The sequence below is a fragment of the Larimichthys crocea genome, chromosome XIII, assembly GCF_000972845.2.
Source record: "Larimichthys crocea isolate SSNF chromosome XIII, L_crocea_2.0, whole genome shotgun sequence".
NCBI lineage: Eukaryota > Metazoa > Chordata > Actinopteri > Sciaenidae > Larimichthys > Larimichthys crocea.
The window spans coordinates 48,717,458-48,731,694 of record NC_040023.1 but is presented as its reverse complement, the minus strand read 5'-3'; the positions used below and the strand labels follow the sequence as shown (position 1 = coordinate 48,731,694).

Here is a 14,237-nt window from a genome sequence, read left to right as displayed (position 1 = left end):
GAACCAGACAGTCCAGAACCTTCTGTGAAGCTTCAGACATGAAGTTTAAACGGACTACAAAGACCAGCAGGCTGTGCGGTTGGATGAACAGATGTTTGTCTCTGCAGGAGACGAACACGAACCGTCAGCAGCTGTCACGTCCCATTTCTGTCGCGCTCCGCTTCCTGTTGTCGACAGGAAGCTTAAAAATAGAGCTGTCAATCAAAGTGAGAGTCCGACAGCTCAGGGACTGAAAGACTCTGAGGAGGACTAATTATAGACCTGTGAGGAAGACAAGACTCATGAGGACACTGTCTGTCCGCCTCAGACTCAAAGATCCTAGACAGTTTTAGACATCTCAGAGACTACGTCCAGGTTTTAGACAGTCTGCGGGGACGTCTCAGAGACTACGTCCAGGTTTTTTGTGTCTTCGTCTCGTCCTTGTTGGACGTTGTAAAATAATTCCCCGTGTGTGTGGAAGGTGAACTCGTCTGATCAGTTTATAAAGTCCGCCTGAGGCAACGTTCACACACACACACACGCCTACATGACAGACAGGGGACTCTCAGTGAAGCTCATGTAAATATGAAATCTGATGTAACGAGCTTTGATCATCAGCTGCTTTATTAGAACGTCATTCCCACATCTTAACCTACACGTTACATCAACGTTACATCAACGTTACATCAACGTTACATCAACGTTACACTATATTTCATACACAGCAATCTGTCGCCCAACACAGAGCTCCGTTCACAGACGGATAACTAACATTTTATTTGTTCTTAAACATTTTGAATAAACGATGAGAGAACGACAGAGTCCACTTCCTGTCTGTCCACTTCCTGTCTGTCCACTTCCTGTCTGTCCACTTCCTGTCTGTCCAGGTGAGTCACTCAGTCGTCAGGCGGCTCTCCAGAGCTTCAAACACAGAGTGAGGATCCTGATCAGCATCAACGTGAAGTCCATCTGGATACACAGACTACACACACACACACACACACACACACACACACACACACACACACACACACACACACACACGTCACTCAAACAGGAAGTAGAGCTCTTGTTGGGGAGTGGTGGATTAATGTGTGTGTGTGTGTGTGTGTGTGTGTGTGTGTGTGTACCTGCAGGGCTGCAGTGTGTGTCCTGTACTGGCTTAGTGTGTGTGTCACAGTGTGTGTGCTGTCCTCGGGTCTTGTCCTCAGTCGGTTCTGGACCTCGGAGTTCGGAGCGGGTCGAGTCACAGCGTGGAACCTGCGGGAGGAAATGACATCACAGCTGTGACACGCTGTGTGTGTGAGGCGTTCAGGTGCACAGACGGCGTGCTGACCTCTGTCCACTGAGCGGGTCGGTCCCTCTGAGACTGACTCTGTCCACACACACGTCATCAGTCAGCTCCAGGAAGAAGACTCTGAGGAGACAGCAGAGGTCAGAGGTCACCATGAGGTCACCATGAGGTCCGCATGAGGTCCGCATGAGGTCGGGTCAGTACCTGTTGGGCTGGTGCTGGCTCTCCTTCAGGCTCTTGGCCTGCTGCAGGTCTCGGGGGAAGCCGTGGAGGACCCAGCCTCTGCTGCTGCAGTCCACTCGGCTCAGACGCTCCTCCAGAACCTGCAGAACCAGCGAGTCTGGGACTGGACCAGTCCACAGGAATCAGGAATCAGTAACCAGTCGTCATGTCAGGCTCAGTTTGTCTGTACAGGTGAGACAGCTTACCTGGCCTCCCGTCATCCAGGTACGGTTTGATCTCTGCTCCCAGAGCTGAACCAGCAGCTGATACAGACCTCAACAAATGACCACAACACACTGACAGACAGACAGGTGACAGACAGACAGACAGTTTCCTTTCGGCCCGCCCAGTTGCTGAAATCGCCCCTGGCTTGGAAGAGAGTGTCTGCACATGTTGAGCCACGGGGGGGGGGGAGGGGGGTGTTGCTCCCCATATTCACATTTAGCGCCACTGGTTGGCCTTACCCCTAAAACAACAGCTATCTCATTATTCTCATTGCTGACGGATTCTCGTGTTTCCAGAGGCTTCTTGGTTTCCCACGACAGTTAATGAGTTCTGGTGAACCAAAGAAGCCTCCTCAAAATACCGATAGCATCCTCCGGTGGTTGCCCGCCATCGCTGCTGTACATACAGTTTTTTTCTTCAACGAACTTTGATGGTCCTGGTCGTCCGCTGGTCCAAACACACAACTTCCTTGTCCTAATTTCAAAATAAAATCAGGGCGAATTGATAATAAGATTATGAGCAGGGATGCTGCCTTGTCGTGAAGATTGTGGATCTAGTGCTCACAGGATTTAGGAATAATAATTTAGTTTGGGACATCCCTAAATTTCTCTGGAGAGAGATATTTATTGCACATTGTCACATGAAACCTTCTTATACTTCGCTTATACTCTAAAAATTATGCAATGATTATGTGTTATTTTGACACCGTGAAAAACCGGAAGTAGGTGTCCAAGGTGCTTTCCGGTACATTGAAAGAAACTTCTGGGGCGCACTGACATTTTACACGCACACACAGACTACACACAACAACACACAACACCACCCACACACCCACACACCACACACACCACCACACACATTGGTGAAAAGGTGGTCGGGTGTGGAAATTTTTCCTTGCGTGTTGCACATCATGTAAATGTGTGTTGCAAGTTTTTTCAATGTGTGTTGTGTGCACTTGTCACTGTGCGTGTGCACGTTTTGAATGGGTTACGTGCACCTTGTCAATGTGTGTGCACGTTTTCAATGCAACTTTGCACATTGTCAATGTGTGTGTGCACGTTTCAAGTGTGTGTGTTACATATTTCATGTTTTCACCCCTAAACGGCCATCCATAGAATCCTCCTGTTGGGTCGCCGGGGCGGGGAAGAGTCACCAGGCAGACTAGCTGTAGAGAACACAGGATGGTGGACGGTACCACACACACACACACACACACACACACACACCACACACCACACACACCCACAACACACACAGAAATACACCCTGAGTGTGGACATCTGACCAGTGAAAAACTTTAACTTGTCTGTTCTCTCCACATGTCTGTCTGTCTGTCTCTCACCTGTCTGTTGTCTGTTATCTCACCTGTCTGTCTGCCTGCTGTCTGTCGGTCACCGTATGTCTGCCTGTCGTCTGTCTGTCAACCTGTATGGTCTGTATGTCTGTCTGTATGTCACCTGTGTCACCTGTCTGTCTGTCTGTCTGTCACCTTGTCTGTTAACCTTGTCTGTCTGTAGTCTGTATGTCTGTCTGTCACCTGTCTGTCTGTCTGTTAGTATGGATGTCTGTCTGTCTGTCTGTCTGTAACCTGTCTGTCTGTCTTCTGTATGTCACCTGTCTGTCACTGTCTGTTGTCTGTCTGTCTGTCACCTGTCTGTCTGTTGTCTGTCTGTCTGTCTGTCACCTGTCTGTCTGTCTGCACTGTCTGTCTGTCTGTATGGTTTCGTCACCTGTCTTCACCTGTCGTCTGTCTGTCTGTTCAACTGTCTCGTAACCTGGACTACGTCCAGGTTTAGACAGGACTGCGGGGACGGTCAACAAGACTAACGTCGCAGGTTTAGGACAGTCCTTGTGGGGACGGTCACGGAGACTACGTCAGGTTTTTAGACAGTCTGCAGGGACGTCACGAGACTACGTCCAGGTTTTAGACAGTCTGCGGGGACCGTCACGGAGACTACGTCCAGTTTTAGACAGTCTGCGGGGACGTCTCAAGAGACTACGTCCAGGTTTTAGACAGTCTGCGTGGACTCACAGAGCTACGTCCATGTTTTAGACATCCTCGGGGACTCTCAGAGACTACGTCCAGGTTTTTAGACAGTCTGCGGGGACGTCACAGAGACTACGTCCAGTTTTTAGACAGTCGGCGGGGACGTCCCACAGAGACACGTCCAGGTTGAGACAGGTCGTTTGTGGACGTCAACAGAACTAGTCGCAGGTTTTAGACAGTCTGCGGGGACGTCGTCAGAGACTCGTCCAGGTGTTAGACAGTCGGGCGGGACGTCACGGAGACTACGTCCAGGGTTTAAGACAGTCTGTGGGGACGGCAACGGAGACTAGACGGCCAGAGTTTTTAGACAGTCTGCCGGGGCGTCTCAGAGACTAACGGTCCCAGGTTTGTATAACAGTCTGGTGGGGACGTCTCAGAGACTACGTCCAGGTTTTAGACAGTCTGCTTGTGGGACGTCGCGGAGACTACGTCCAGTTTTTAGACAGTCTGCGGGGACCGTCTCAGAGACTACCGTCAGTTTTTTTAGACAGTCTTCGGGGACGTTCAGAGACTACGCCAGGTTTTAGACAGTCTGCAGGGACGTCTCAGAGACTAAATAGTCCAGGTTTTTTTTGTGTCTTCGTTCTCGTCCTGTTTGGACCGTTGTAAAATAATTCCCCGTGTGTGTGGAAGGTTGAACTCGTCTGATCAGTTTATAGAGCCCGCCTTATGCAACGTTCACACACCACGACACGCCTACATGACAGACAGGGGGACTCTCAGTGAAGCTCATGTAAATATGAAATCTGATGTAACGAGGCTTTGATCATCACTTGCTTTATAGAACGTCATTCCCACATCTAACCTACACGTTACAGTCAACGTTACATCAACGTTACAATCAAGTTAATCAACTTTACATAAACGTTCACGATATTTCATAGCACAGCAATCTGTCCGTCCAACACCGAGCTCCGGTCACAGAACGGATACCAACATTATTATTTTTTGTTTTTGTTCTTAAACATTTGAAATAAACGATGAGAGAAAGACAGAGTCCACTCCTGTATGTCCACTTCCTTCTGTCCACTTCCTGTCGTCCCACTTCCTGGTCTGTCCCAGGTGAGTCACTCTCAGTCCGTCAGGCGGCGCTCCGGAGCTTCAAACACAGAGTGAGGATCCTGATCAGCATCACACGTGAAGTCCATCTGGAGACACAGACTACACACACAAACACACAAACACACACACAGCGCACACACACCCACACACACGCACACACACACACACACACACACACACCACAACACGTCACTCAAAACAGGAATTAGAGCTCTTTTTGGGAGTGGGGGAATTATGTGTGGTGTGTGGTGTGGTGTGTGGTGTGTGTGTGTGTGTGTACCTGCAGGCTTGCAGGTGTGTCCCTGTACCTGGCTTAGTGGGGGTGTTGTCCAACAGTTTTTGTGCTGTCCGGCGTGGTCTTGTCCTCAGTCGGTTTCTGGACCTCGGAGGTTTCGGAGCGGGCGATCACAGCGGGGAACCTGCGGGAGGAAATGACATCACAGCTGTGACACGCTGTGTGGTTAGGCGTTCAAGGGTGCACAGACGGCGGGCTGACCTGCGGTCCCACGAACGGGTCGGTCCTCTGAAGAACTGACTCGTGTCCACACACCGTCAATCAGTCCAGCTCCAGGAAGAGACTCTGAGGAGACAGCAGAGGTCAGAGGGTCCACAATGAGGTCACCATTAGGTCAGCATGAGGTGTCCGCAATGAGGTCGGGTCAGGACCTGTGGGCTGGTGCTGGCTCTCCTTCAGGCGCCTGGGGGGGCCTGCTGCAGTCTCGGGGGAGCCCGTGGAAGGACCCAGCCTCTCTGCGGCAGTCCAAAACATCGGCTCAGACGCTGCCTCCAGAACCTTGCAGAAACCGGCGAGTCTGGGACTGGACCAGTCCCCCCCCCACAGGAATCAGGAATCATTAACCATCGTCATGTCAGGCTCAGTTTGTCTGTACAGGAGACGCTTACCTGGCGTCCCGTCATCCAGGTACGGTTTGATCTTCTGATCTCTGCTTCCCAGAGCTGAACCAGCACGAGACAGACCTCAAACAAATGACCCAACACACTGACAGACGACATGTGACAGACAGACAGACAACAACAGACAGAACAGACAGACATGTGACAGACAGACAGACAGGTGAACAGGCACGACAGACAACAGGACGAAGACAGACAGACAGAAACAGACGAGCACAGGTAGACAGAACCAGACAGTAAGAAACATGGGACAGACAGTGACAGACAGACGACAGACAGGTGACAGCAGGTACATGACAGACAGCAGCAGACAGACAGGTAGACAGGTGACAGACAGACAGGACGACACAGAAGGTGACACAGAAGGACAGACAGACGAAGAGACAGAAGACAGGTGAGAGACAAGACAGACAGACGGGTGAGAGACAGACAGTTAAAGTTTCACTGTCAGATGTACACTCAGGTGTGTATTTCTGTGTTTTGTGTGTGTGTTGTGTGTGTGTGTGTTGTGTAAGTTGTGTGTGAGTGGTTGTGGTGTTTACCGTCCAACATCCTTGTGTTTCTCTGACAGCAGCATCTGGCCTGGTGGACTCTTCCCGACCCCGGCGGACCCAACAGGAGGCGATTTCGGGAGTTTTCTGGAGCAACGACGAGTCCGGATGAGACAGCCCTGAGACACAACAGACAGACCACACACAGACACGACACAGACACACAGAACACCCAACACACGACACAGACACACACACAGACACACAACACAAACACAGACACACACCAGACCACACCACAACAGAACACACACACACAACACACACACAGACACACCACACTAACACAGACCACACAGACAACACACACCCAGACCACACACAGACACACAGACACACACACAGACACACACACACAGACACACAGACACACACACACACACACACACAGACAGACACACACACACACACACACAGACAGACACACACACACACACATCAGAGTGAAGCTCTGTTGAAGTGAGTAGATCATGTGACCACAGACAGGAAGTGTGTGTACCTTGTTGGTACACGTCTGCGTGTGGTTGGTCACAGCTGACGACCTTCAGGACGTGCTGATAGGCCGATCTCAGACCTGTGACCTCACAGCGGTAACGCCGCAGATCAGCCAATCGCTGCTCGTCTGACAGGCTCTGCTCCGCCTCCAGACGCTGAGCGACGGCGTCGTCGTCCGGCCAGATGAAGGTGCGATGGTAGGAGTCTGCAGACAGGAAGTGATGTCACAAACAGACTGTAGCAGTGAAGAGAGAACACGCTGACATCATGTGAAGAACTGACCTCCTGTCAGCGGGTCCACCAGCTTCCCCTGAGAGCGCTCCATCAACACACCGTCAGGAGCCTCCAGCATCACTGCACACACACACACACACACACACACACACACAGTGACAGGATGTGGTGTTTAAACACACACACACACACACACACACACACACACACACACACACACACACACACACACGCTCTCGGGGCACAGACTCACCTACATGTTCAGGTATAACTCCGGCCTGCTGCAGACTCAGAGCCTGAAGACGAGTCTGAGGGATTCCCTCCAACACCCAGCCCTGAAACACACAGACAGGTGACAGACAGACAGACAGACAGACAGACAGACAGACAGACAGACAGACAGACAGGTGACAGACAGGTGAAAAGTATTTAACGTGACAGGAGGAGGCGGGTCGTGATGAGAGCTGTCAATCATCCACAGTGTGTGATGAGCTTAGCCTGCGGCCATAAAAAACAGCCATGAGCTGATCAAAGCAGCTGCTGATCTCTCTCTCTCTCTCTCTCACACACACACACACACACACACACACACACACACACACACACACACTATGTTGAAACACTGAGCCACATAAAGCAGTCACATGATCAGTCCAATCAGTCTGCATGTAAGTCAGTGTCTGAAACTATGACGACCAAATAAACTCCAGCAACATCCTAAAGGAGCACCAGACAGTCACAGTCATAGTTGTAGCCGTTGTTGTAGTCGTGGTTGTAGCCGTTGTTGTTGTTGTAGTCGTGGTTGTAGCCGTTGTTGTAGCCGTTGTTGTAGTTGTAGTCGTGGTTGTAGCCGTTGTTGTAGCCGTTGTTGTAGTCATAGTTGTAGCCGTAGTTGTAGTCGTTGTTGTAGTCGTGGTTGTAGTTGTTGTTGTTGTTGTAGTCGTGGTTGTAGTCGTTGTTGTTGTAGCCGTTGTTGTTGTAGTCATAGTTGTAGCCGTTGTTGTAGTCGTGGTTGTAGTCGTTGTTGTAGTCGTGGTTGTAGTCGTGGTTGTAGTCGTAGTTGTAGCCGTCGTTGTTGTAGTCGTGGTTGTAGTCGTTGTTGTTGTAGTCGTGGTTGTAGTCGTTGTAGTCGTTGTTGTAGCCGTTGTTGTTGTAGTTGTTGTTGTAGCCGTTGTTGTTGTAGTCGTTGTTGTTGTAGTCGTGGTTGTAGCCGTTGTTGTAGTCGTTGTTGTAGCCGTTGTTGTAGTCATAGTTGTAGCCGTAGTTGTAGTCGTTGTTGTTGTTGTAGTCGTGGTTGTAGTCGTTGTTGTTGTAGCCGTTGTTGTAGTCATAGTTGTAGCCGTTGTTGTTGTAGTCGTGGTTGTAGTGGTAGTTGTTGTTGTAGTCGTGGTTGTAGTCGTTGTTGTTGTAGTCGTGGTTGTAGTCATTGTTGTTGTAGCCGTTGTTGTAGTCATAGTTGTAGCCGTTGTTGTAGTCGTGGTTGTAGTCGTAGTTGTTGTTGTAGTCGTGGTTGTAGTCGTTGTTGTTGTAGTCGTTGTTGTAGTCATAGTTGTAGCCGTTGTTGTAGTCGTGGTTGTAGTCGTAGTTGTAGCCGTCGTTGTTGTAGCCGTCGTTGTTGTAGTCGTGGTTGTAGTCGTGGTTGTAGTCGTTGTTGTTGTAGTCGTGGTTGTAGTCGTTGTAGTCGTTGTTGTTGTCGTGGTTGTAGTCGTGGTTGTAGCCGTTGTTGTAGTCGTGGTTGTAGCCGTTGTTGTTGTAGTCGTGGTTGTAGCCGTTGTTGTAGTTGTTGTTGTAGCCGTTGTTGTAGTCACAGTTGTAGCTGTAGTTGTAGTCGTTGTTGTAGTCGTTGTTGTTGTTGTAGTCGTAGTCGTGGTTGTAGCCGTTGTTGTTGTAGCCGTTGTTGTAGTCATAGTTGTAGCAGTTGTTGTTGTAGTCGTGGTTGTAGTCGTAGTTGTAGCCGTCGTTGTTGTAGTCGTGGTTGTAGTCGTCGTTGTTGTAGTATTCGTGGTTGTAGTCGTTGTTGTTGTAGTCGTGGTTGTAGTCGTTGTTGTAGTCGTGGTTGTAGTCGTTGTTGTAGTCGTGTAGTCGTGGTTGTAGTCGTTGTTGTTGTTGTTGTAGTCGTCGTTGTAGTCGTAGTTGTAGCCGTTGTTGTTGTAGTCGTTGTTGTTGTGGTTGTAGTCATTGTTGTATTCGTTGTTGTCGACGTTGTTGTTGTTGTAGTCGTTGTTGTTGTTGTCGTGGTTGTAGTCGTTGTTGTTGTTGTAGGCGTTGTTGTTGTTGTAGTCGTGGTTGTAGCCGTGGTTGTAGTCGTAGTTGTAGCCGTGGTTGTAGCCGTGGTTGTTGTAGTCGTGGTTGTAGTCGTTGTTGTAGTCGTTGTTGTCGTTGTAGTCGTTGTTGTTGTAGTCGTTGTTGTTGTAGTCGTAGTTGTAGCCGTTGTTGTTGTAGTCGTGGTTGTAGCCGTTGTTGTTGTAGTCGTAGTTGTAGCCGTTGTTGTTGTAGTCGTGGTTGTAGTCGTTGTTGTAGTCGTGGTTGTTGTAGTCGTAGTTGTTGTAGTCGTGGTTGTAGTCGTTGTTGTAGTCGTGGTTGTTGTAGTCGTAGTTGTAGCCGTTGTTGTTGTTGTAGTCGTGGTTGTAGTTGTGGTTGTGTGAGCGTTGCTTCCTGTCACTCTCTCAAACTGATCAGGAATCAGCTCTGTGTGATAATGAGGAGCAGCAGAGAGACTCTTTGATCAGCTGATCTCTGGGGAAACACACCAACACGCTGCTCGGCCTGCTGGGAACCGTAGTACGACACAGGAGAGACCAGAGAGCTAATCATCATCATTACAGAGAGACAGACAGACAGACAGACCTGATGGAGGTGTGATGGAGGTGTGATGGAGGTGTGATAAAGGTGTGTTGGAGGTGTGTTGGAGGTGTGATGGAGGTGTGATGGAGGTGTGATAAAGGTGTGATGGAGGTGTGATGGAGGTGTGATAAAGGTGTGATGGATGTGTGATGGAGGTGTGATAAAGGTGTGATGGAGGTGTGATGGAGGTGTGATAAAGGTGTGATGGAGGTGTGATGGAGGTGTGATAAAGGTGTGATGGAGGTGTGATGGAGGTGTGATAAAGGTGTGATGGAGGTGTGATGGAGGTGTGATAAAGGTGTGATGGAGGTGTGATGGAGGTGTGATAAAGGTGTGATGGAGGTGTGATGGAGGTGTGATAAAGGTGTGATGGAGGTGTGATGGAGGTGTGATAAAGGTGTGATGGAGGTGTGATGGAGGTGTGATAAAGGTGTGATGGAGGTGTGATGGAGGTGTGATAAAGGTGTGATGGAGGTGTGATGGAGGTGTGATAAAGGTGTGATGGAGGTGTGATGGAGGTGTGATAAAGGTGTGATGGAGGTGTGATGGAGGTGTGATAAAGGTGTGATGGAGGTGTGATGGAGGTGTGATAAAGGTGTGATGGAGGTGTGATGGAGGTGTGATAAAGGTGTGATGGAGGTGTGATGGAGGTGTGATAAAGGTGTGATGGAGGTGTGATGGAGGTGTGATAAAGGTGTGATGGAGGTGTGATGGAGGTGTGATAAAGGTGTGATGGAGGTGTGATGGAGGTGTGATAAAGGTGTGATGGAGGTGTGATGGAGGTGTGATAAAGGTGTGATGGAGGTGTGATAAAGGTGTGATGGAGGTGTGATAAAGGTGTGATGGAGGTGTGATAAAGGTGTGATGGAGGTGTGATGGAGGTGTGATAAAGGTGTGATGGAGGTGTGATAAAGGTGTGATGGAGGTGTGATGGAGGTGTGATGGAGGTGTCACCCGGTTGAAGCAGTCGATCTGCTTCAGTCTGTGTTGGATCAGGTCGGCCAGCAGCTCAGCAGGAAGTTCCTGAACACAACATGAGGTCAGCTGACTAACATAAACGTTGTTCATACGTTAGATTTACGTTAACACCAACCTGGAACTGATCTGTGTGTGTGTGTGTGTGTGTGTGTGTGTGTGTGTGTGTGTACCTGCTCTCTGTGCACATGTTGGCGTGCGCTCAGCTCTGATTGGTCCTTCAGCAAATCGTCTGTGGTCACATGGACAGCTCTCAGCTCTGATTGGTCCTTCAGTAAATCGTCTGTGGTCACATGGACAGCTCTCAGCTCGGAGCTCAGCTTCTTAGCCTGAAGAAACAGGAAATGATGTCATGAACGTGTCACTCACACAGGAAGTAATGATCTGTCCAGAGATGACTGTGACAGGACACACAGGACAGAGGGACAGAGGGACAGGAGGACAGATGGACAGATGGACAGGAGGACAGATGGACAGAGGGACAGATGGACAGGAGGACAGATGGACAGGAGGACAGAGGGACAGGTGGACAGAAGGACAGGAGGACAGATGGACAAATGGACAGGAGGACAGAGGGACAGATGGACAGAGGGACAGGAGGACAGATGGACAGGAGGACAGATGGACAGGAGGATAGAGGGACAGAGGGACAGGAGGACAGATGGACAGGAGGATAGAGGGACAGATGGACAGAAGACAGAGGGACAGAAGGACAGAGGGACAGGAGGACAGATGACCAGGAGGATAGAGGGACAGGGGGACAGGAGGACAGAGGGACAGATGGACAGGAGGACAGAGGGACAGATGGACAGGAGGATAGAGGGACAGATGGACAGAGGGACAGGAGGACAGATGGACAGGAGGACAGATGGACAGGAGGATAGAGGGACAGAGGGACAGGAGGACAGATGGACAGGAGGACAGATGGACAGAAGACAGAGGGACAGAAGGACAGAGGGACAGGAGGACAGATGACCAGGAGGATAGAGGGACAGGGGGACAGGAGGACAGAGGGACAGATGGACAGGAGGACAGAGGGACAGATGGACAGGAGGACAGATGATGATACTCACCACAGTGTGTTTACCTGCAGCAGGAGGTCCGAGCAGCATCACCCTGTGGACTGACAGACAGAGAGAGAGACAGAGAGAGAGACAGACAGACAGACAGACAGACAGACAGACAGACAGACAGACAGACAGAGAGACAGACTTAATATAGTCTTTAATATAGTCATGCTGCATTCAGGTGCACTGACTCACTGTCGGAGCTGCTCCTCCTCAGCAGGCTGATCAGGTGACTGATCGGATCTTCAGGCTGATCGATCACCAGACTGGACACCAAGGTCTGACACACACACACACACACACACACACACACACACACACACACACACACACACACACACACACACACACACGCAGTCAGTGAGGTTCCCCTGGTCCGGGTTAACAGACCGGGTCTTTCTTACCTGGACCAGGTGCAGCACGTTGTGTTTGTCCGCGTACACGTTCATCTGCGGGGGGATCCTGAGCGGCCTCACCGTGTCATCCATCCAGAGGTTCGTTAAATGTTTCCTGATGGTTCCGGATGTTTTCCCGCCTCAGCTCGACGCAGTTAGAGACAGTTTGAGTCAAACAAACCGGATCAACCGACAAACGGGACCGGTAACGGGCCGGTACCAACAAACGTTTGGCTGTTGCTAAGGGCAACGTCATCAGCGCGCATGCGCGGCCTAGGTTTAATGAAAGGCGGTAAAAAAAGAAGTGTAATTTAACTAATTAACGGTTAATTAAAACGTAAACAGGAAGCGAACATTTTATACAAGAAAATAAAAGTTTACAACAGGAATTATTAAATTACTAGACTTCCGGTTTTCGTGACCTTCAAAATAAGAGCAATAAGCTAACTGTGACTTAAAGGCTAATGCTAATATCAGCTAGCTGGCTACATGTTAGCACAAAGGCTAAACACACTGAAAACTACAACGTGTACTTCTGTTTACCTGCACTGTAGTACCATTCACACTACTTTACTACATGTACTATAACTACAGGAAGTACTGCAGTACTTGTACCATCGAAACACGTGTAGTTAGCATCGCATAGCTAACATTAGCAAATTATGAACTTTATTTTGAAGTTTAATGTTTGGGGACAAACGTCACAGGAACCTTCAGAGAACATTTGTAGTCTTTATTGATTTTTCATGTTCACAGTTAAACATTCGTCCCTCAGAGGACGCCTGTCCCTCAGAGGACATCTGTCCCCCAGTGGACGTCTGTCCCCCAGAGGACATCTGTCCCCTAGTCGATGCATGTCCCTCAGAGGACGTCTGTCTCTCAGAGGACGTCTGTCCCCTAGTGGACGCCCGTCCCTCAGAGGACATCTGTCCCCCAGAGGACGTCCGTCTCTCAGAGGACGCCCATCTGTCGTCACTGTTTCTGGACAGGTCAGAGCACAGTTAGCCTAGCTTAGCATCAAGCTTGAAAGCAGCAGTTTAACAAAGCTAATCTGGCTGATCCTGGACCTGGACTCAGGTCTGTGGTGGACTCTGTGGTGGACTCTGTGGTGGACTCTGTGGTTTACAGACACACTAATCGATCACTCGTCACATGATTAAGGCTGATTACGTCCTCACCGACCTTCGTGAGCTTCCTGTTTCAAAATAAAAGCTCTGTGTTTTAGCAGCTTGTTGTTTGGTTTGAGCGTCCTCTGAGCAGCTGTTTGCTAACATGTTAGCCACAGCTACCTCATGACCTGATGACGCGGCAGCTACGATTGCTCCGTAACTCGTCAATCGATTAAATTCCTGAGGGGGATGTCCTGAAAAAGTCTCGTAGTGTTTTGATGCCGGTGTAGCACCACCTGATGTTTGCACGGTTAGCGACGCGGCTAGCTGCAGAGGACATTAAGGCAGTTTCAACTTACAGCTAATGTTCATGATTAGCGTAGCTGCTGTTAGTTGTTGTGAATTCCCTACGTTTTTCTTCTTCCCTTATTTTTGGCTTTAATAAGTTTGTCGTCCCTTCAGACGTCGAACCAACGATCAGTCCGTCAAACTCGAGACCTTCAGTCGCCATCGAGAACTTGTTTCCTTTACAGCGCGAGCAGCACAGCTAACAGATGCTACACACAGACTAGCTAACAAGCTAATGCTAACTATGTAAATGCCACGTTAGCATCAATATTAAGCTAGTAACAGTAGCTAGTGTTAAACTAGCTACTGTTAGCTTGCTAGCTAACTAATATAGCAACACATTTGAAGAAATTCGTGGCTAAAGAGTTGTTAGCTCATAAGCTAAGTTTAGTATAAGTATGTTTGTATTAAACTAAACTAGCTAACATTAGCTTGCTAGCTGACAAACATTAGCCCATTAGCAAAATAGTTGAAT

General features: G+C 49.4%; 1 protein-coding gene across 1 annotated transcript; it reads right to left on the bottom strand.

The window, feature by feature from the left end:
• Window positions 1-585: 585 nt before the first annotated feature.
• ak8 (adenylate kinase 8) lies at window positions 586-12,807 on the bottom strand. Its single transcript, XM_027286022.1, has 16 exons — window positions 12,315-12,807; window positions 12,106-12,190; window positions 11,917-11,966; window positions 11,017-11,172; window positions 10,823-10,891; window positions 7,278-7,359; window positions 7,073-7,144; window positions 6,673-6,995; window positions 6,287-6,414; window positions 5,496-5,647; window positions 5,326-5,409; window positions 1,702-1,848; window positions 1,478-1,619; window positions 1,316-1,396; window positions 1,110-1,239; window positions 586-961 (listed from the first exon to the last, which is right to left on the bottom strand). Exons 1-16 carry the CDS (start codon window positions 12,396-12,398, stop codon window positions 872-874), a joined length of 1,875 nt encoding a protein of 624 aa, XP_027141823.1. The 5' UTR covers window positions 12,399-12,807; the 3' UTR covers window positions 586-871.
• Window positions 12,808-14,237: the final 1,430 nt, after the last annotated feature.

Bases quoted from the DNA above. Each gene is read 5' to 3' on its own strand.
- ak8 (XM_027286022.1), bottom strand. From the start codon at position 12,398: ATGGATGACACGGTGAGGCCGCTCAGGATCCCCCCGCAGATGAACGTG. The intron at 12,191-12,314 runs GTAAGAAAGACC...TGTGTGTGTCAG, and splicing joins ACGTGCTGCACCTGGTCCAG to ACCTTGGTGTCCAGTCTGGT. The intron at 11,967-12,105 runs GTGAGTCAGTGC...TCTGTCTGTCAG, and splicing joins GAGGAGGAGCAGCTCCGACA to TCCACAGGGTGATGCTGCTC.